Genomic DNA, 23,800 nt, shown 5'->3' with positions numbered 1-23,800 from the left:
TTGGTTTTATTGGTGCCTCTGATTGCCCCAAGCCAGTTAGTAATGCATCCCTGCCACATCCACCCTTTCTGCATGGGTGATAACAACATTCAGAATCTTCAAGAGTTTCCCAAGGCTCTGAGAGGCTGTCCACCTGTCCACTGCCTCCAGGCTCACCTGTATTAACCCCCAAAGAGGCCTGGAGGTCCTTTTCAGAGATAAACAAAGGCTTCTGGGGCCCCCTCTTCTGGGGCAGGGTTTTCTAACCTTTCTCATCCCCAAGAAATGCTGCCTTTCTCCATCAACTCTTGCTGGTGTATATGCTGGAGAAAGAAGGCTCAGAGGCCATGATCCTAACAGCTCTGATGTCTAGGAGAGGTATAGACCAAGGCCCCTGGTGCCTGAGATGAGGCCAGAGAGTGACCCTTAAAGCCACACTGCTCTTCAATGGAACCAGCTGCCCTGGCAGATGCATGGGCAGCCTCACCTCCTCTCCCCCTGTCTGTCTTTTCCCTGCTGCTCTTCCTAGCCTGTTTCTGAGTCTTCTTTCTGAGCTGGTTCCTGGTCCAGTGATCGAGAGAGGTCTAGTTGGAGCAAAATTGTCTAGAGAGGCTCCACCCTGGTTTCTGTTGCAGGTGAGGCAGGCTAAGATAGAAAAAGTTCAGGACTCTTAGAACATATATGACTTAATATTGTATTTCAGGATGGATATTCTTCTCTTTCTCTGAGCCTTCTTTTCAATTGCGAATGTGTGTAGGTTATTCACACCCTGGCACGGGGACAGCTCAAACCACCCCTACCTCAGCCCAGGGACACCCATGCTTCTCCCCACTCATCAATTATTGGTGGTTAGTAATCACCAGGTTCTTCCCTTCCCGTAGGTTAGTGTAGGATTTAAAAGCACCTGGAAAGAGGAAGACACTTTCTCTGCTTCTGCCTCATACCTGGCCCCACCAAGGCCTTTTGTAACTCCTTTCCTTACCTCCCTTACTATACCAGATGTCCTCCTGGATGCTTCCACACGGGACACAAAGAGTATGGAAATCTTCTGACCAGAGACTGCACCAGCTGACAGCACAGGTAGGGGTTTCAAGAGCAAGGTTCTTCCGCTCCCTGTCAGGGTGAGGGAGGGAGTAGCCCCGGAGTACCTGTGAGCCCTTCAAGTTCACAGCTTGGTGTGAAGACCATGTTGCAGAACTCCACATGAGAACTAAGCTCTGACAGTACGAGTAGACCGAAAGGGACAAGCCCCTGGCTAATTCAGTTGAGGGCTGACCCAGAAACTGAAAAACCCAAGTTCAGGGTGTGTGGTGCAGGCAAGGTGGAACTAGCCACCCTAAGCTGGACATCTGGAGAGGTTCAGCCTTCCCGTTTAAGGGCTCCAGTCCCTATCCTCTTGCTCTCCCAATGTTTCTATGCTGGGAGAAAGTGGCCTCTTACCAGTTCCCGCACACCTGGAAGTCACCCTCCATGGTCCAGTCCCCAGAGGCTTTCAGGTCAGTTTCGTTTCTTGCAGACAAGAAAACAAAAATGAAAGTGCTCCCAAGCCCAGCCCAAAGCTGAGAGGGAGGGGACTTTCAGAATTCCGAGGTTCCTGTGGCTGGACACTCTCAGAAAGCCACTTGTCAGCTCACCAGCCCTGCCTTCTCCCTCCGCCTGGGGTGTCTGTGTGACTTAGCAAGTCAGAGACCAGGTCTCCCGTGGGCAGCAACTCCCCCTTCCTCTTCCCAGCTGCTGTTACTTCATCCCACCTGGGTCTCCAGTCATTTATTCCTGAGGCAGGCTAGGATTAGGGAAAGTTTGGGACCCATAGAAAAATGTCGCAGAAATATTTTAGATTGGCCATGCCCTGGCTCAGGGACCGCCCTCACCTGGCCTGGGAAACACCCATACCCCTCCCCACTCATTGATTATTGGATGGGAATCACCTGGTTTCTCCCTTCTCATAGGTTAGCGAAGGTTTTTAAAAGCACCAGGAGAAGAGAAGCATGCTCTCTCAGCCTCCAGATTCTACCCACGCCCACCATGCTCCCTTTTGTATTTCCCCTAACTTTTAATAAACTCCATTTACATCCACGTGTCCTGTGATGGATTCTTCCCCTCGGGACACAAAGACTTGGAAGTCTTCTGATCACACACTCCACCCTGCTTCCAACATTTCCACCTGTCCCCTGCTCCTGCTTCTCTGGTCCCTCCTCTGAGGTGGGAGGTAGCTTTCATGTTGAACGGGAGGGCCGCTCCCTGAAAAAGCAGCTCCTGGGGTCCTGCACCCTGCTCTGGCCCCAATTGGTGGTGACTTCGAAAACAGAGTCTATGGAGGACCTGGTTGCTGTGTGCCCCAACTGCAGGCTTTGGGTCAGAGTCCTGGGAGTTAAGTCACACTTCTTAGCAGCGTGGTGAGTCTTCCTGACTTCGACCTCAAGTCTAAAACAATCACAGCAAACACTAACACAGTGCCAAGGTGACAGGCACCATGAGGAGATCCTGTTATCCCATCTTCAGCTGACAAAACTGAGGCCCAGGTGACGTCCATGTGACTTGGATAAGTGACATCAGCAACAGGCAGCGCTGTCAGGCTGTGAACCAGATCATGTGGCCTGAGGTGTAACTATAGTATAGCAGGGCGGAGGGCACCCCCCTCCCCCAGAAAAAAAAAGAAACAAGTCTGTGTTCTGAAAATGTAGTAGGGGGGAGGGGATGGCACAGCTGGAGATAAAACTTAAAAATCTAAAACGTGAAGAAGGTCACATAGCACAGGGGATGAAGTAGACAAATAGAGTTACATGCAACCATATATAGGTTAAACCTCGCTTTTTGCTCTGTAACCTGCTGGCGAGGATATATAAGGTGAGATCCCTTTGTTCTTGGGGTTCAGCCTTTGGATGTGAATCCGCTGAGCCGCTGCTGGCATGCTAATAAATATCGCTTCCTGAAAAGCCTTGGTGTTCCGTGTCTCTGTTCGAGATTCCTGTAACAATAGGGTTGGGAAATCTGAGTTTGGATCATGATGGTGTCATTAACTGGAAGCTTGAGTCACCTTAGCCTTCCTGGGCTTCTGTGTTTCCTTGTTTATTGGATTTCACTGGTGACCTGAGGGACTTCAGGAGCCCAAGTGCTCCCAGAAGTTGTGTGCAAAATTTCCTTCATATGAGTGGAGGCTTTTTCTTGAGGAGGCACCCACAGCCCTAGACAATTATGAAAGACTAGACTATTCAAGTCCTTGTGTCTTTGAGATTCAAAGAAACCAAGTTCTGTTAAAGGCAACACATCAAAAATTATAATGTATAATTGAATCAAGTGAATATAGACCATTTCCAAGTGTCTCTTCTCATGTTTGTTCTTTTTACAGGAAGAGGCAGGCTGTGGTTAGATAAATAAAAATGACAAAACAGGGGCAAAGGGTGTAGATTACTGAGAACTTGCTTGGCATGCATGAGCCCATGGGATCAATCCTCAGCACCGCTCTCTCTCAAAAAAAAAAACCATGACAAGCCAGGTGCTGGTAGCCCATGCCTGTAATCCTAGCTACTCAGGAGGCAGAGATCTGGAGGATTGTGATTTGAAGCCAGCCCAGGCAAATAATTTACCCCATCTAGAAAAGACCAAACTCAAAATCTGGGCTGGCAAAGTGGTTCAAGTGGTAGAGCACCTGCCTACCCCTTGAGGCCCTGAGTTCAAATCCTAGTACCACAAAAAAAGGTGACAAAACAATGTATCTAATAGCTTAGTGACAACTGGGAAAATTTGCAGATGCAATCGTGTGTTGCAGAATGATGTTTCCATCAACGATGGGTTACACACCTAAGTCAGTGGTCCTGTAAGATGATAGTGGCGCTGAAAAATCCTACCACATAGTGAGGCTGTCACTGTCCTAATATCAGAGCACAGTGCAGAACTAATGTTTGTGGCAATGCTGGTGATCGAGCCTGTGCTGCCACTGCCAGAGGTACAGAAGTATAGCCCAAGGGGGTAATGGAACATACGACCAAAGGACATTACATACATGTATGAAAACGTCAAGATAACAAAAGTATGACACATACAATTATGCACAGTACATACTATGCTATATCATTATTTAGAGAGTACCTCCACTTCCAAACAAAAAGTTTAGGACTGGAATTATATTTCAGTAGTAGAGCACTTGCTAGCATGCATGAAGCCGTGGGTTTGCTGCATAAATTATTGTTTATGCAAAATAATAATTTAAAAAATTTTAAAGCTTACTATTGTTGGGTTGGCAGAGTGGCTCAAGTGGTGGGGTTTCCTGTCTAATTAGTGCAAGGCTCCGAGTTCAATCCCAATACTGCCAGAAAAACAAAAGTTTCAATGTAAAAAAAAAAAAAAAAAGGTGACATTGCAGTCATCTGAAATGTATTATTTCCTAATAAATTTTACTACCACCTTCACTTTGTTTTGGGTCTTGCTTGAAATCTCTCAATGGACAGGAGAACTGAGATTTCCACACTCACCGTTTGGTAACATCTTCCGGGTCTTGATTTGGATCTGATAGGTCTGTATGGCAAGAGGCCATCAAACTTCAAATGATACTGTTAACAGCTCTGGTGCAGTCTGATCAGAAGACTTCCAAATTCCTTGTATCCCACCAGGGAGAATCCACGGCAGGAAACACAGGTTAGGGAAGGGAAATACAAAGGGAAGCATGGTGAGGCCAAGGTGGAAGCTGGAAACTAAGCGAGTGTGTTTTTGCGCTTCAGGTGCTTTTAAAACACAGGATAACCTATGGGAAGGGGAGAACAAGGAAATTACCACCCAATAATTAATGATTGGGGAGGGGTATGGGAGGTTCCCAGCCAGGTGAGGGTGGTTCCTGAGCCAAAGCATGGTTAATCTAAGATGTAATATTTTTCTATGAGTCCCTAATTTAGCCTTTCTCAATACAATTCAACAGCTCACTCTACTAAACTCTGAGCATGGTTCCTCCTCCTTAAACACAACTATTGCTGATTATAATCTCCAAAGGATACATACAACCCCTTCACAAGGGTCCCCATGAATCTGAAACAAGATAGATGAGGAAAAGAAAGTTAAAATTACCAAATAGTGAAAGGGCTAGCCTGGGCCCTGGTGGCTCAGGCCTGTAATCCTAGCTACTCAGGAGGCAGAAATCAGGAGGATCTTGGTTCAAAGCTAGCCCCAAACAAATAGTTCTCAAGACTCTATCTCGAAAAAACCAATACAAAACAGGGCTGGCAGAGTGGCTCAAGTGGTAGAGTGCCTGTCCAGCAAGCATAAAGCCCTGAGTTCAAACCCCAGTGCCACCAAAGAAGATAACTAAATAAAAGGCCCAGGCTTGGAAAGTAAAAACTGAAAAGCCAAAGTAACTAGCACAGCACCCATCATACCTACTTTTAGATGTTAGGTTATAAGAACAGGAGACAGTAAGGGGCTAGCTGTACTTGTCTCTTCCTTTGGGATGTTAAAAAGAGGAGAATTTTAGGAAAGTCCTGAAATTGCCTATTGTCCCTGTGTTTTGGATAGATCTAGATTGCACTTCATGTTTTACAATAATACACAGCACACATCTTACCCACCCCAAACTATTGTCTAAGGATTAGGGCGTATTCCCCCAGTTCAAAATTAGAAAGGCCACAAGTGAGAACCGCCATTTGGGGTCTTTACTTCTATTTCTTGTATAGGGAGCAGGAAATATTTCTCCCCCTCTCCCCCCATTTCTCCCTACTTTATCCCATTATACAAAAATAAATCCTTGCTAAAACTCCGCCTTATGAGACTTTCCTTTTGTGTGAGATACCTTGAAATTCTTTTCATGTATGGATCTCAAGTTTCTTAATTTTGCATGGAAACTGGGAAGCTGAGGGACCACCCCCTCATCTGGTGACAGATTGCCCATGACCTGATATCCCACCTGACATCATTGACAGAAAGCCAGGGCAAGAGACTCCTGACAGGCCTACACCCCATACCAGGAAGTAGCCAAAGACTGACTTTGACTTCTTATTTCCTAAAAGATTTCAGTCTACAGTTCTTGATTGGGCGATAATAGGTAGCAGTTATGAGCAATGGAGATGTGCAAAGAGAACCTAAAGTGGAGGATTCTTCAAGGTCTCAGCTCTTTAAAGGGGAAAATGTTAGGTAGCAGGTAAACATAAATGGTACCACAGGAAGAAGAGATCACAAGGTCTGTAAGGGAAAACATTGTAATTAAACTTTCTAACTCACAGGTGGCAAGCCTCTGTTAAGCTCAAAATAGCCTAACAAAGTCATGGGATGTCACAAGATGTTTTTGAGCCCCCCCACCAATCTAAAGATTAACAAAAACTTTCCCAAACAATGTATACACATTTGAGTAAATGTAAAAATGATTTAAAAAAAAAACCAGCTTTATTCAAGCCTAAAGTGGGTCAACAACAAATAGTTCCTGGAATAACAGATCTTTAACTTAACAAGACAGAGATCCAGGTGTCTCCCCTAGCCTCCAGACACCAACCAAGAAAACTATGTGCCTTAACTGTGACCTCTGCCTGGCGGGCTAGTCCTGAGGAGCGACTGAACTTCAATAAAAACTTATGCCTGGTAAAAATAAGTGTCATTCTCACCCTAGAGATGATATTTCACTCGATTGAAAATGTATTATTTTCCTAATAAACTATACTATCACTTTCACTAAAAATAAAAATGACAATTCTGAAATAATAAAATGGCTTATTTTGAGCAATCATGACCCAGGAACACAAACTCAAGTTAGTAACACAGGTTCCCCCCAGGACATGGTTCTCCAAAGATGTGTCTTTATCTTGAAGAGAACACACTTATCTTTCATAGTTCCACTGAGGCAGGCTAGAAAATAGGAAAAGATGCCATGGGACTCCTCAGACCCCATGTAACTTATTCTTGACACATTTCACACTAAACTCCTTATCTCAGCCCAAGGCTGTCCTTTGCTAAGACAAGAAACCTCCATTATCTCTCAGATAAAAAATGTAAATATGGATCACACTCCATGCATATGATTAAAATACCTAAGAGCTAGCTTAAGTGCATGCGCAGATTAACGATCAATCACCTGAACCACAGACCACCCAAACCTTCCCCACTCACTGATTATTGGTGATCAGAAACTGCCCAGGTCTTCCCCCAACCCTCCACACAAGTTATTGTGTTTTTTTAATTCCCTAAGACAGAGAGCACCATCTGCTCTGTTTCCTGCTTCCAACACACCTGGCCCAGCTGGCTAGGTGGTACCTCTATTGCTTTAGGAATGCTTTCCCTAACCTTTAATAAGCTCTGCTACCTCACTTACTGCAGCCATATGTCATGCTTAGATCCTTCTATGCATCCAAAGAATGTACAAAGAATTTGGAAATCTTCTAATTAAAGACTACAGGACCTTACAATACCACTCGGCATCACCTAGTAGGCAAACTACAAACAAGATGAGGAAAATTTCCACAAGATTCAGATATTGCTTTCAATAAGGACCTTTCCTCCAGGGCTCAGGTAGAGGTAGGCTAAAGTTAGGGAAAATTTGGGACTCACAGAAAAATATTACATCTTAGATTCACCATGCTCAGGGACCGCCCTCACCTGGTTGGGAACATCCATGCCCAGCCCCACTCTGATTATTGGATGTGAATCACCTGGTTCTCCCCTTCCCATAGGTTATCATAGGTTTTTAAAGCACCTGAAGAGGGGAAGCACTCTCTCAGCCAGCAGACTCCACCTGTGCCCACTATGCTCCCCTTTGTATTTCCCTTCCCTAACTTTTAATAATCTCTATTTATACCTGTGTGTCCTGCCATGGGTTCTTCCCAGTGGGATACAAAAAATTAGGAAGTCTTCTGATCACAGACTGCACCAGCACCATTACAAGGTGCCATCTCATTCCCAACCTTAAAGTGTAATAGAGGCCACAGGTCCATCAAGCGTGACATATATTTTAAGATTTTACCTAGTAGTGACAAAAAATGTTAAATTAGACACAGAGGCCCATGATAACTGGCTGTCAAAGGGCCCTGAAACAGTCCCACACAACTTGACCTTCTTGATTTCCAACACTTCCATCTCTCCACAGGTCACAAAACTCTAGTCAGGGCAATTTAAACAGTCTGGAAGTTCTTAAGTACAAATGAGGCCTCTTTGGAGAAACTTCAGTTCACACCGTAAAGTTGTGCTGTGTTACACCTGCAGCAGCCTCACCCTTCTCTTGTTTACTGCATGTTTGATCCCAATGAGAGGTCACTTCCAGTGATTGACCTACATCATCTGTTAAGCACACTCTAGATGTTCATACAACAAGGGAATCACTTAATAATACAGTTCTCCAGACATCTCTGTCATTAGGTTATGAATGACTGATGGTAACTCCATCAGGAACACTTAGCCTGAGCTTGTGCTGCTGCAGGGAGAAGAGCCAGGATCCATATGAGGGTGTCCCAGGAGAGCCTGAGATGCTTCTGGATGATCCTGGCAGGGATGGAGAGGAGCCAGCCCAGGAGACAGGCAAGGAGGTCTCAGATGTGGTGAATACTCACTTCACTTTGCTCTTCTTCTGGGTGAGCTCTTGGAAAGCCTACCTAAGCCACCAGTAGCAGACAAGTTCTTGCCTGAGCTGACCCAGGGCAGCACCCAGGAAGAAAAGAGCAAGCCAGTAGGGTTGAGTGCCACTGTGGGGACAGGATTTGGGAGCTGCTTACACTCCCACCTTGACATACTCACTCTAGAGTGCACCCTGCTAATGTCCTTAGAATTTCCCCCAAAACAACTGTGCTAACAGAAGGACTACATCACCATTTTGAGGGACGAGGAGCAGGTCCAGCTCATTCTTGTGCAGTCTGAAAGTAAGGTGAGAGCAACTTCTCTCAGGAAGAAACTGGACTAGACAGTGCCCAGACATGGGCTCCAGCCTCTAGGCTGACTCTAAAACTCAGGCACCAAATGAGAAAAATGATAGGCAGTACAGGTAAATGGCTGTTTCAATATCTCTATATCCCAAGCATTATACTAAACATTTCACAGACATGGTTAGAGGCAGGCTAAAAGTGGGCAAAGTTTGGGGCTCATTTAGGTTATCTGGGGATGGCCCAAACCACCAGCACTTGACTGGGAACCACCCATGTCTCTCCCTACTCATTGATTTTTGGGGGGGAATCTTCTGGGTCTGCCTTCTCTATGGGTTAGTGTAGGTTGTAAAAGCACCTGTAAAACAAAAGCATGCTCTCTCTGCCAGCAGATTCCACCTCCACCCACCATGCTCCCTTTGTATTTCCTTTCCTAACTTTTAATAAACCTCATTTACACCCACACGTTCTGCTTGGATTCTTCCACGCTGGAACGCAAGAACCAAGGTCTTCTTAAAACACCATTTGCCATCAACATTTGGTGAAACCAGCCAGCATACTAATAGTGAGCCCCCAGATCCTACACTTTCAAGGTCACACTCATTTTTCTCACTATTTTTTCCTTCTGCACTGCCAAGTGTCTGGATACTTAAAGGACAGATGAGTGAGTATCCCATCCCCCCATGGAGAGCACTGTGATTCCTGCATCCTGAGAAGGAGTTGTAAACCTGCATTTCTGCACCCTGAAGAGGAGATACAGGTCTCATAGATCTGCCACAGGGCTGATGAGCAAAACGCTCTCAAGAATGTTTCCCCTCCCCCAATAAGGGGCAAACAGACCAGCTCATCTAAGAAAGCCTGTGAATCCATGGCCAGTGAAAAGAGCCCACCTAACCCTTACCCAAACCCAGAGGTAACATGTCCATAAAGCCCCAGCCCTCACCTGAGCAGGGAGTACCGATTTCCGGGCTCTGCTGCACTTCTCTAGCTGTAGCCTTTCCTTTCTCTCTAATAAATCTTACTTTGTGTACTGGCTTTGGCTCTCAAGTCAATCAGCTGCCTCACGAGCCAGTTCCCTGGCCTGTGAGGGCAAGGACCCTTAACACCAGCCCCCAACATTTCACATCAGCACGTAACATTTTGGCTACAATGAAGGGGCATCTCTCCTGGACCAAGGTTGGTATGACTGAATGCCAAATCAGCAGGGGCATGCCTAAGTTGTGGCTGTGAGTCCCTGGTGCCCTGCTGGATGTTCCTGCTGGGGGAACCCCTGCTGAGGACTAGCCAAAAGCAGACTACCTTGTTTTGCTCCCCCTGTCTCTCTCTGTTCCTGTCTTCCTGAGGGACTTCCCCATCATGGTGTTGAACCAACAGCTCCTTGCCAACTTTGGCCTCATGGTGATTCCAGCTCTAGAGGTGCTTTTGCTCCCTCTCTGCAGGCCAAGAACTGAGCCTGGGGTTTATATAATATATGTCTTATGCTACATTGGAGGAGACCTGATTGATTTTGATACCTGACACTTTTTTGTCTTTTCTCACCTGTCAAATACCCCCTTCTGCTGGAAGTAGCAACCTGAGAGTGGAGCGGGAACGACCTGAAAGCACACCTAATCGTTAATCCCTCAAGTGTGTGTCATGTCTCTCAGCTCTGTTCCCCCTCTGCCTTCTGTCCCTGTCAGAAGCAGCAGACACACTTTTACTCACACGTTCCCTTCCCAGTCCCGCTGCCTTGTCTTTCATCTCTGTCTGCCTTCCCCTCCCTGGGCTTACTGGGACCCTGGCCTCCCATGGAAAACTTGTACCATGGTACCTTATGACTTTCTTCAGTTACTCCCACACCTAGTTTGTCATGTCCCTTGGTCCGTACCAATTTTAAATCAGCTGCTGGGTGCCAGTGGAGGTAAAGGAGCCCACAGAAAACTGTGGCCATGCCATACACACACACCTTAACTCTGCTCCACAAGGGGAGGAGGGAAAACAAACAGGCGTGTGTGTGCACAGGGATGGTGATTCGTCCTGCCAGACTTCTTGGGTGCAGCGGTAACACCAGCCACAGCTAGGGCAACCCATAGAGAGGGTCCGGCAGGCATCCAAAGCCACCAGCCATACATGGTGGTGACTACAACCCTCCGCCACTCCCCAAAAAGGGATGAGAGAAAAAATAAACACGTGCAGGTGTGCATACACGGGGGGAGGGGCAACAGATGGCAGGGGTGGGCCAGGGCAGATGGGGTCATTCATCTCGGGTGTGTGGGGGGGAGGTGGCGGCACTTTGCACAGGCCCCACTCCCAGCCCACCTCACGCCTTGGGCCTGAGCAACTCAGCCCTTGGAACCAATTCTTATCTCAAGGTTATGGTCCCCAAAAGCACTAATGTGACCTTCTGGGAACAGCAAAAGAAATGGGCATTGCTATGGTCTCTAAATTTCTCATTTAGAATTTCCTATACTTTTGTCCTCAGCATAAAAATTTTCCTCCAAATATTAACATTAGTCATCCCCTGTGGTGGTGTGATTGCCCTGGGACTCCCTCTGTGTGCCCTTCTCTAATTTTACAGGCGCTTCTCCAAGTGATACATCCCTTTGTTAAAGAGGCTGCCTGCTTTTGGTAATATAAAGGTAAAAGGCAGGATCCTAGAGTTTTTCACTCACTGCATCAGTAAGGTGGCCTAGCCCAACCAGACACTGCATTTCCTTCAGTCCTTGTCACAGATGGTGGAAGGAAGTCACAAGACAGGGACACCTGCTCTTGTTAGTTAGGTCTGATCCCCAGTCAGGACACCAACAAAAGGGGAGTCTGACAAGTTCTTCTAGATGGGACCTGCCCCCTCCAATCTTCTGGCCTCAGTACCTAAGCGGTCTCTTGTGGCCTGTCTATTGAAACGTTGCAAGGACCTTGACCCTAACAATCTCGAGAAAAAAAATCCTCATCTTTCTTTTTACTGAGGCCTGGCCTCAATATCTCTTAGGTAACCAAGAGAAGTGGCCTTCAGAGGGTTCCTTAAATTATAATACCATACTCCAATTAGACCTTTTCTGTAAAAAGGAGGAAAAGTGGACTGAGGTCCCCTATATACAGCTTTTCTTTTATCTCCAGGACCACCCAGAATGGCTCCATAATTGCTATCTAGATACTCAAACACTGGCTGTTCTTTGTAAGCCACAGGATAAACATGGGGAAGGAGGACCAGAAAAGTCCCTTACCAATGACAAGTTCCCCGTCCCTATTGCTTCACCCTCTGCCCTACCTTCTAAGTCACCCCAATATTCAGAACCTAATAGATGTTTCTCCCTTCAACAGGCAGTGGTAGGAAGAGGGTGAGTCTATGTCTCCTTCCAGTTATCAGATCCAAAGGAGATTAAAAAGGATCTAGGTAGCTATACTGATGCCCCATACCTTTCTACAGTGTTTTAAGGACACTATCAGAAAGCATACCACAGTGGACCCAGAGTCACAGGTGGGAGAGGTTCTTCTCAAAGGTAAATTTCTAACCCAATCAGCCCCAGATATCCATAGAAAACTCCAAAAGTCTGTGGCTGAAGGAGAAAAATCATTGGACCAACTAATGCAAATAGCCATGAATGTATACTATAACCAGGATGCCACTAAAAAGAAAGAAAAAGATAAAAGACACTATGACCTCATCACAGCTCTCAGGAAATGCCCCACCTGATTGGGGCCTATACCCTGAACTTGCTACCATTATGGACAGGACGGGTACTTCTGCAGAGAATGCCCAAAAGAAGGACAGCCTGGGAGACAGCCCTGGCCCCCACTGGGACCCTGCCCTCTCTGCAAAGGTAACCACTGGAGGTCTAACTGCCCCTGTCTCCAGGTGGAAGGTGGGGTGCCACCTCCTATGGATTGATGGGTTCCGGGGCCCCCTGTGCAAGCTCCACTTCTTAGCATCAATGTTGAGGAGCCTTGAGTAACCACAATAGTAGAGAAGTGAAAGTTCATCTTCCTCCTAGACAGTGGAGCCCATTTCTCTGTCTTATCATTCTCTTCTCGTCCCTGGTCCAATGACAAGGTTATTGTTTGGGGCATATCTGGCCAGCCCCTAGAGCACTATTTTACTCAGCCTCTGGCCTGCTCTCAGGGAGACCTCCATTTCTGTCATTCTTTCCTCATAGTTCCTGAAACTCCAGTGCCCCTGCTGGGATGGGATTTACTATCTCAACTAAAGGTTCAAATTCTACTCCCCACAGAGGACTATCTCTGTTGCTCCCTTCTTCAGGAACAAGTAGATCCCACAGTGTGGACTGATGGAATGACTGTAGGGTGAGCAAAAATGGCCCTCCCGATTCAAATAAAACTCAAAGATCCCTCACAGTTTCCACATCAAAAACAGTATCCCCTCAAGCCTGAGGGATGAAGAGGCCTCTTGCCTATCATAAATTCCTTAAAAAGCAAGGGCTACTAGTTAGTCGCTCCAGCCCCTATAATACTCCTATTCTTGCTGTCAAAGGGGCCAAACAAATGGAGATTGGTTCAAGACCTCCAGCTCATTAATGAAGCAGTCATTCCCCTCCACCCAATTGTTCCCAACCCCTATACTCTATTGGCTCAAATATCTTCAAAAGCCCAATATTACTCTCTACCAGATTTAAAGGATGTTTCTTTTGCATTCCTCTGCATCCTGACAGTCAGCCCCTGTTTGCCTTTGAAGACCCCAGTAACCCTTCACAGCAACTGACTTGGACAGTTTTGCCACAAGGATTTAGGGACAGCCCCCATCTTTTTGGACAGGCCCTAACCAGAGGGCCTTACTAGATTGGCACCACACAGAGGCCACCCTTCTTCAATATGTTGATGACTTACTTCTGTGCAGAGCCACAAAACCCCTCATCTCCAGGGTGACTGAGTCCCTTTTAAACTTTCTGGCCTCTCGGGGATACAAAGTGTTCAAGGAAAAGGCTCAATTATGCCTCCCACAGGTCCCCTACCTAGGCATGGTCTTAAAGGGACAGACTTGCTCCCTGAGTCATGAGTGGATCAACCCAATCCTCTGTTACCCAGTAACCCAGACCATAAAGTAGCTTAGAGATTTCTTGGGAATTACAGAATTTTGCAGGATCTGAATCCCTAGATATGCAGCCCTTGCCAGACTGCTTTTTATTTTTCTTCTAATACTCCTATTTGGGCCTTGTATAATAAATGCTCTCTCCAGATTCATATCTCAACAGGTCCAACAGATCAAACTCCAGCTCTTAGTCAAGGAATACTCACCTCTGCCTACGCATGAGCCCTCCATCCAGTTCTATTGGGGCCTCTGGAGACTACACAGGTCAACCCCTGAGACAAGTGCCACTACTCCTACCCCTGTCACCCCATCGCCAGCACGAATCAGCTTGATGACTCATTGCCCCTCTCCCCAACAGCAGTTGGGTACTTGTCTCAGAGAGGGGACTTGTTGGGTCTGAGGACCTAAAGGGCAGATGAGTGAGTATCCCATCCCCCATGGAGAGCACTGTGATTCCTGCATCCTGAGAAGGAGTTGTAAACCTGCATTTCTGCACCCTGAAGAGAGATACAGGTCTCATAGATCTGCCACAGGGCTGATGAGCAAAACGCTCTCAAGAATGTTTCCCCTCCCCCAATAAGGGGCAAACAGACCAGCTCATCTAAGAAAGCCTGTGAATCCATGGCCAGTGAAAAGAGCCCACCTAACCCTTACCCAAACCCAGAGGTAAAACATCCATAAAAGCCCCAGCCTTCATCTGAGCAGGGAGCCACTGGTTTCTGGGCTCCGCTGCACTGCTCTAGCTTAGCCTTTCCTTTCTCTCTAATAAATCCTACTTCATATACCAGCGTTGGCTTATCAATCCAGCTGCTTCACGAGCCAGTTCTCTGGCCTGAGAAGGCAAGGACCCTTGACACCAGCCGGCAACATTTCACACCAGCACATAACAAAGGGAATGGCCTGAGCTCTGTCCTCAGGGAAAATAGTTGGGAAATGCCGGTTTGCAACCCAGCCTTATCCACCCAACAGGCGGGTCTCCCTGCAGGTCATTTTGCAGAGGCAGGTAGCAGTGATTGTCTGCCCAATGTGTGCTCCCCCCACAGTTGGGGTTCATGGAGAATGAGCAGGCCAGGCTGCCTTAAACTGCAACATGCTTTCCCTTCTTCCTCCCTAACCCTTAACCTCCCCCATCCTTTCCTTTGGTGATAATGGTCATGCTTTGGGGAGATGGTGCTCCAAGGTCTCTAACCCCAATCTAGTCAGGGACAATTAGGAACAGCCAGGCCATTTGGACCAAGTCTATCTCCCACCCTCCCATCTTTCTCTTCTCTTCTTATCTTTTCTCTTTCTCTCTCTCTCCCCTAACCAGCCATTTTAGAGTGTAAATGAGGCACTATCACCCAGGCTATGGGTGCACAAGGTGCTGCTCGCTCTGGCCATGGGGGAGACACATGAACACACTGCTCCTCAGTAGGCCTGTGCTTAATCCCCACCTAGCCATCCATTCAGTGGTAATGCACAGGGACTGTGACAGGGAGGCAGTGGCGGCACGCACCCACATGTGCACTGGCCCTCAGCTTAGTGGCCTCCAGCTGGAAGGCTCCCAGTTCCTGAGCTGGCTGGAGAGGCAGCGCAAAAGCACTGCTGCTAGGCTTCCACCAGTGGGAAGGCCAGGGAGGCTTGGGACCCTGGGGGAGACAGACAATGGCCAGCAGCTCACCAGGATGCTCTTCACAACTGCGCCTTGCACAGCTTCCCAGCCCCATGGCAATAATAGTGCTCTAATTGATGAAAAATTTCTGGTTGAGATTCCTAGTCTGCTCAGCATAGCTCCTTAGTTTGGGTCTTTTGTTTTGTTAATGTAGATTACTGCTGGCTTTAGTGTAATGGCTAACTTTAAAACTCCCTGTTTTAAAGAGAGAGCCTCTGGGCTCTGGCTATCTGATCTTAAAAGGAGATTGATGGAATTAAAAAAAAATAGGTTAAGTTACTTTTAAAAAAGGACAAAACATCAATGTTAAAAAGGTAACAAAATATAACAAATAGGGCTATAATTTAACAGGTTATCTAAATAATTTCCTAGTTGCCATGCTGTGGCTGTAGTGGTGGGATGGTTTAGCTGGGCCTGCAGGTGGCAGGGGAAAAAAAAATTTCCTAAAATCAAAATTTAGTAAACTAACTTAAAGCTAACATCTAATTTTATCTTAAAGATGTTCTGCTCTTCATAATATTTGCTAAAAACTGGCTTATAGGAGAGATTTTATGTTGTTTTAGAATACTTGTTTATAAAATTTATTACACTTCATTTAAATGCTATACAAAATCTTACAGGGCTAAAGTTATATTTTTAATACAAAGTGACTAACACTTGGTCAATAAAAAGAAACAAAGGTATTTGGGGGAACTGGCACTGTCTTCATAAGCTTGTAAGAATTCTAATATCTTTGATTGTTGTTACTGCTGCACACCTACATCTGTGTAGCTGTGATGTTGATTGTTACTGTCTTTAAATGTTAAATGCATTTAAATTCAGTTAAATATGTTTTCTAAAATTAAAAACAGTGCCATTTAATTAGGATTTGACATTTAATTAGTATATCTATAATAAAAAACATATTGTAACTTATTTAAAAATCATTTACTCTAAAGGCAAAATTAAAAGGGTAAATTATTCTATTAATAAAATGTCATCTTTTTACACTAAAATATGAGTTCTAAATATATATTTATATTTGAGATAAGGAGGACATGATAGTACTAATTAATGCTGTCCATCATAATTATTATTCTAAAATGCAATATACAATAAATATTTAAAAACATTTTAACTTTAACTGTTCTCTGCTAAAAAAAATTAGGTTTACAGCCAAGAGGTTAAAAAGAATGGGTCCCTATGTGTGGGTATTTTTAATAGCAATTTAATTAGAGGTTTTTATACTTAACAATTATTTTTGTTTTAAAATTGATAAAACTTTGTACTCTGTAGCTCAATGTAGTATGTCAGAGTCTAAACTTGTTTAAGATCCTTTCCAAACTGTAGATCTGTAAATGGCTGGGTTCTGCAGGGTTTGGATTCTTGGCTTTCTAGGTAAAGATGAAGTTCCTTTATGAGGAAACCCAGGATCTAATTATAAACACCTGGAGTAAACTGGAAACTAACAAAGCCCCTGAAAACATAGTGGTTTACTGCCATTTTCCCTAGCCCTAGTAATCCTAAATTTAGATAAGCTTTTAAAACTAACAGACAGGACATTATATTCAAAGTGAAAGAGTTCTAAACCTAAGGTATTTTTCTAATAACATGAAAGAAAAATACTGCTAGTACCTTGTATCTAAAGGTTACAAAATCATTTACAGAGTTAAAAATGTACACATGTAAACAGCTGTAGTTCTTTTATCTAAGGTACATTCTGTCTTCTAAGGTCTATAACATTTCTGCTCTTCATAACAAATGATAAATTTCTGCCATTTAGGCCTGACATCTATTTGTCAACTGAACATTGGTTTGCCTGAGATCTGTTCATTGTATAAACACTGATTTATCCAACATTGGCTAAATAAACATTGTCTTACATATATGATACACAATTGAGCATCAAAACTGGGGCTATTTGAAATTACTGACACTGCCTTCCCCTAACCGTTGGAAAATTTAGGGTTTTAATTGTCAGTACTGTATTGACAGTACCAATAAGCACTAACTTGTTACTTTACCTAACAAGTAAAGTAACAAGTAATTAGTAATTCAGTAATTACCTAAATTATAATTAACCATGATTACTTTAAGTTCTGTCACTATAGTTCTGATACTTCAGGAGCATGTGATAGAACAATAATGCCACCATTTTATAAATTAGCGGCACCTCGTGGAAAATGGAGCCATTTCCCCCCTTAACAAGGTTTCCTGTGCTCCCAAAAACAAGCTCCACCTCCATCAGGGACACCCCCCCCCACGTATGCGCCAACCCCTTACCCTCCCTCTCCTATAAAAGGCCATGCCTGCCCTGAACCCTTTCCCTTCTGTCCTTTCTTCTTCCTGCACTACCTCACACCTGCCATTAAACCCTGCCCTTGGACGTGAGTTTTCTTTGTGTGGCATTTTTCCTAACATTTGGTGCTGAAACCCGGGATCGGGTTGAGTTCCCGGCACTGAACTTGCTCTCCCAGCTTTCCTCTGGGATCTGAGCTGCTTTACCGGGACCCCCGATCCTAGAAAGTGCTACTCTCTCACTAGCTCACAGGGAAGTTCCTCCGCCCCAGCGCGCCTCCAACCGCCATCCACCACCGGCCAATCTTCCCTCAAGGCCCTCTCTCCCTCGGTGAGTCCTCCCACGCAGAGCTGTGATCTCTCTCTCTCTCTCTCTCTCTCTCTCTCTCAGCTCGCTTTTGTCCTGGGAACCAGGTTCCCCACTAGGGACCATGGCCCACCCTGTGGTGAAGACGTTCCCTCTGGGTGTTGTGTTCCACATCTCTCTCTCTCCTGAGGACCTGATATTTCGGGGACGCCTGCCATATCTCTCCTTAGGTCAGGCCTCACCATGGGAGTTGGACCTTCCAAAATTCCCTCAGACTCCCCATTGGGATGTCTCCTGGCCAACCTTGGGCCCCTACACCTCACGCCTGATCTTAAGCCATGAAAGCTCATTTTTCTCTGTAATCGGGCCTGGCCCCAATATCCATTGGACAATGCCTCCAAATGGCCACTTAATGGCACTTTTGATCCCAATATTTTAAGGGATCTATACAATTTCTGTGAACGCACTGGCAAATGGAAGGAACTTCTCTACGTCCAATCCTTTTCTTATCTCCGCACCAAACCTTCCCTCTGTACCACCCGTTCCCCTGCACAGGTCCTATTAGCTTCTAAACCAGTCTCAAAACCAGCCAAATCCTTCTCTGAATCCTCTCCTGACTCTGAAGCTTTCCCTTCTTTCGACCCTGCTAATGAGCCTCCACCTTATCAAAGACGGGCTTCCATTGTTCAGCCATCAGCTCCCACCCCTCCTCCCGCTTCTCCTCCTGCCCCCCTCCCTCTTCTCCTCCCACCCCTCCTTCTGCTCCTCCTTCTGCTCCTCCTCCTGCTCCTCCTCCTGCTCCTCCTCCTGCCCCTCCTTCCACACACCCTTCCACTCACCCGGGACCACAGGATCCCATGAGCCGCCCCACACTCGCTCTCATGGACCCCCCCAGTCAGCCGGTTTCCATCTACCCTCTCTGGGAAGTGGCTGGAGCAGAAGGCATTATGAGGGTCCACGTTCCCTTTTCTCTCGCAGACCTCTCTCAGATAGAAAAGCGCCTTGGCTCCTTCACCACTAACCCTGATTCTTATGTTAAGGAATTTCAATACTTGGCTCAATCCTATGACCTTACTTGGCATGACATCTATCTCATTCTTTCCTCCACCCTCCTCCCAGAGGAGAAACAACGGGTCTGGGCTGCGGCTAGGGCACATGCAGATGAGGTCCATCACACCACCCCTACTCATCCTGTAGGAGCTACAGCGGTCCCTACTGAGGAGCCTCATTGGAATTACCAAACCGGTGACAGAACGCTTAGGGATCAGATGGTTACCTGTTTAGTGGTGGGATTAAAGAAGTCGGCCCAAAAGGTTGTTAATTTTGATAAGTTTAGAGAAATCCAACAAGAAAAAGAGGAAAATCCAGCTAGTTTCTTGTCCCAGCTCACAGAGGTGCTACGATGCCATACAAAAGTTGACCCTGAAACTAAGGATGGGACAATTATCCTTATGACCCATTTTATCTCCCAGTCAGCTCCAGATATCAGAAAAAAGCTCAAAAGGCTAGAAAATGGCCCTCAGACTCCACAGGCTGAAATTTTAAACGTGGCCTTCAAAGTCTATAATTACCGAGAAGAACAACAAAGGGCTGATAAGGAGAGGAGAGATAAGGCTAAATTCCAGATGTTGGCACAAGCCCTCTGGCAAAAGCCTCCGACCTCTAACTCCCGAGGCCAGGGAAAATCCCAAACACCTCCCGGCCCATGTTTTCGGTGTGGCCTTGAGGGACACTGGGCCCGTGCTTGTCCTAAACCACGCCGCCCACCGGGGCCATGTCCTAAAAGTGCAAACAGGAGGGCCACTGGGCGATGGACTGCCCCTCCACCCCTCAAGGCGGAGGGTCTAAGCCCCCCCACCGTCCCTCCTCCCTAACTGATCTTCTAGGACTGGCAACTGCGGCTGAGGACTGACGGAGCCCAGGACTCCCAGGCCCGATGACCATAACTTCATGGGAGCCCAGGGTAATGGCCATTATTGACGGTAGGCCTATCTCTCTCCTCCTGGACACTGGCGCCACTTTTTCTGCCTTGCCGGAGTTCTGGGGACCTACCAAGCCTTCTTTAACCTCCATAGTTGGGGTGGAGGGAACTCCTACCCAGCCCTTAATGACTTTTCCTCTAACCTGCATACTGTGCATACTGGGAGATACACTTTTTACTCACTCCTTCCTAGTCCTCCCTAATTGCCCCACCCCACTCTTGGGAAGGGACATTTTGTCAAAATTCCAGGCCACTTTCACTTTGCACCCACCTCCTCTTAAGCCGCAACCCATTAACCCCTTGTCTCCATCCTCTCAGCCCCTCCTTGCCATCATGGGTGCTCTGCTTCCACAAGCCCCTCCCGACCCCTTGCCCTTACCTGCTTCACTGGTAGATCCCATTGTGTGGGACTTCCAGAACCCTGTGGTCGCTACCCATCATGAGCCAATCTTTATTACTCTCAAGGATCCCTCTGTTTTCCCAAACCAACCTCAATATCATATCTCTCTAATCCACTTACAGGGATTAAAGCCTATCATCTCAGAGCTTCTCTCTAAGGGCCTTCTTCGCCCAACCCACTCCCCCTATAACACTCCTATTCTGCCTGTAAAAAAGCCCAATGGGTCTTATTGGCTGGTATAGGACCTCCGCTTAATCAATGCGGCAGTGATTCCTATACACCCGGTGATACCCAACCCCTATACTCTCCTGTCTCTCATCCCCGGTACCACCACCCATTTCACAGTCCTGGACCTAAAAGATGCTTTCTTCACTATCCCTGTCCACCCACAGTCCCAAAACCTGTTCGCCTTCACCTGGACTGATCCAGATTCTCATACTTCCCAACAACTGTCCTGGACTGTTCTGCCTCAGGGGTTCCGGGACAGTCTCCACCTCTTTGGCCAAGCTCTGGCTAGGGACCTGCTTACCCTCCATCTCTCCCCAAGTAAACTCCTCCAGTATGTAGATGATCTCCTGCTCTGCAGCCCCTCGCTCGAAGATAGCCAACAACACACTGCCCTCCTGCTTAATTTTCTGGGAAAAAAGGGATACCGGGTGTCCCCTAACAAGGCTCAACTGTCTCTCACCCATGTAACTTACCTGGGCTTATCTATCTCCCCTACTCATAAGGCTATCACCACAGATCATAAGGCCTTGCTAGCCTCTCTCCCTGCCCCCACCACTAAGGCTGAAGTTCTCTCCTTTCTTGGCCTGGCTGGCTATCTCAGAGCCTGGGTACCCAACTTCAGTCTAATGGCCAAACCTCTATATGAGGCATCCAAGGGTTCCATTCAAGAGCCCCTGGACCCCTCTCAGCCTGTGTCAAGTCATTTTAAAACCCTCTTACAAGCCCTATTACAAGCCCCAGCACTTCGCTTGCCAGACCTCACTCGTCCCTTTGTCCTTTATGTTTCTGAGAGGCAAGGGTTTGCCCAAGGAGTTCTGGGACACAACATAGGGCCCTCCTTTGCTCCAGTAGCATACCTCTCCAAACAGTTAGACCCACAACCAGGGGATGGGCCCCATGTCTCAGGGCCCTGGCTGCCGCCTCTCTCTTAATCCAGGAAAGCAAAAAACTTACCTTTGGGTCCCCCCTTACTGTTTACTCCCCCCATAGCCTCTCGGAACTCCTCACGTATAAGGGACTTTATTCCATGCCCCCTTCTCATATCCTATCCCTCCAGGTGGCCTTGGTCGAGGATCCCACTCTAACTTTTGTTTCATGTCCCCCACTTAACCCAGCTACTCTTCTTCCTCTCTTCAACAGCCCTAGTTCACTCCTGCCCTGAGATCCTTGAAGAGCTCCTTCCCTGCCCAGACCACATTCAGGAGGGCACACTTTCTCAGGCTGACTACACTTGGTTCATTGATGGCAGTTCCTTCATTCACAATGGACAGCGAAGAGCTGGATATGCCATCGTGTCTGAGTCTGCCGTCATTGAGGAATGCTCTCTCCCTTTGGGCACTACTTCCCAGAAGGCAGAACTGACTGCCCTGGCCAGAGCTCTAACTCTGGCAAAAGACAAAACTGTCAACATTTATACTGACTCTAAGTATGCATTTCACACTTTACTATCCCACTCCGCTATCTGGAAGGAAAGGGGATTCCTAACTACAAGGGGAACTCCCATTATCAATGCTGCCTTAATAGCCCAAGTCCTAGAGGCTTCATGCCTTCCTTCCTGGGTGGGTATTACTCATTGCAAAGCCCACCAGACTGACTCCTCCATAATTACCAGAGGAAATAACCGAGCGGATACAGAGGCCAAGCGAGCAGCCCTCCAAACTGCACCCCAATTGGCCATGTACCCCCTTGCCCCAGCTTCCTCCCCTCCTCTCACTAAACTTTCTCTCCCCCCTTCTGAGGTTAAAACCCTTATCTCCTATTTACATACGCTTTTTCATCCTAACCTTCATGCTCTTTACACCTTTCTCCGCCAATCCCTTTCCCTATCTCCAGAAGACATACAATACCTTAAACAGATTACCCAATCCTGCTCAATTTGCCAGCGCACAAACCCCAACTCCAATATTAGGCCCCCTCCCTTTCCTACCCACCAAGCCAGGGGATGTCTCCCTGCTGTGGATTGGCAGGTGGACTTCACACATATGCCTCCAATAAAGAGGATTAAGTACCTCCTGGTATTGGTAGACACCTTCACGGGATGGGTGGAGGCCTTCCCTACGACCAATAAAAAGGCCTCCACAGTAACAACGATTTTATTTTATTTATTTATTTTTTTTGAAGTTGTTAAAAAGTGTCAATGAATCTTTAATGCTAGCAATACTTTGTATGGAAGAATCAAGATTGCCAGTACATGTTTAACTTGTTGCAAGTACATTGTAGGCCTTCAGAGTAGAAGTAATCTCACCTCCATACACCTTGTTGAATGTTGTAGAAATGCCTCCCACCTGCCATCAGCCATTGTCAGGCTCATGGTGTAGAGTAAACTAAAATCAGACATATATATGCTAAGCGTAAAATAAATCTTTATTGCCAATTATATTCTTACCTGATGTTAGCCCCTTGGTCCTCATTGATGTACATAAAGAGCCGAATCATTTATTTGTTTGGGTAAAATAACAAGCTGATGCTAATCTTGAGCTGAAACCCATTTTCCTGAACAGGGTATGTGGCTCATGAGTTTATTTTGGACATAAGACCCTTCAAAAAGTCTGCAAATATTGAGGCAGTAGATGTGGCCAAGAGGCTCCAGGATTATGGTAAGTGGCTTTTGACCTTCATACAGCTGCCCTTGCTGGCTAAGGACTGAACTGAACTACCTGGTAAACAGATCCATGGGCTAAATGGGCAGCCTAGACTTATGCAACCCTTAAAATGATAGTCAATATGGCTATACTAGTCCTGCCATTCTAAAGATGCAGAAACATGCATTTTGCATCCATCACAGCCAAGAAAAAAAGTCTTTATAGTAAAAATTTCAATCACAAACAAAATGACTGCTGTTCATTACCTGTGTTTCTGATCAATTCTTACTCCTGTCCTACTCCTGGTAAACAGAGTCCATGAAAAAGGTGAGCTGGCAGAATGGGTAGCCAAGTAGAGCCAAGTAACCTATAGATAAGGTAGTATTGGAGTTTTATAACCGCCTTGGTGTAGCTCTTTCAGCTGTTTTGGAAATAAAGAAATAAGTGTATATTGTTTCCACAATGGAGATAGACCTTTCTTTGAAGCAGTTTGAAAGGTCTGGAAACCTTTTCTGTATGTTAATGAGTGTTATTTAACACAGCCCTCACT

General features: G+C 46.3%; 1 protein-coding gene across 3 annotated transcripts in view; it reads right to left on the bottom strand.

Moving 5' to 3' along the window:
- Xaf1 (XIAP associated factor 1) overlaps nt 1-23,800 on the bottom strand; it is a 63,440-nt gene that overhangs the window by 11,229 nt on the left and 28,411 nt on the right. For 2 of the 3 annotated variants that reach the window (XM_074047140.1, XM_074047139.1), the window contains exon 2: nt 4,452-4,720. In XM_074047140.1, coding sequence (XP_073903241.1) covers nt 4,452-4,513 — 62 coding nt within the window. In that variant the 5' untranslated portion in view covers nt 4,514-4,720. Of the gene's footprint in view, nt 1-1,419; nt 2,948-4,451; nt 4,721-23,800 lie in introns of all 3 variants that reach the window. The other variant, XM_074047141.1, reaches the window with a different exon arrangement.

The sequence above is a fragment of the Castor canadensis genome, chromosome 11 (genome assembly GCF_047511655.1).
Source record: "Castor canadensis chromosome 11, mCasCan1.hap1v2, whole genome shotgun sequence".
Classification (NCBI taxonomy): Eukaryota; Metazoa; Chordata; class Mammalia; order Rodentia; family Castoridae; genus Castor; species Castor canadensis.
This window is presented reverse-complemented; position numbering and strand designations above follow the sequence as displayed.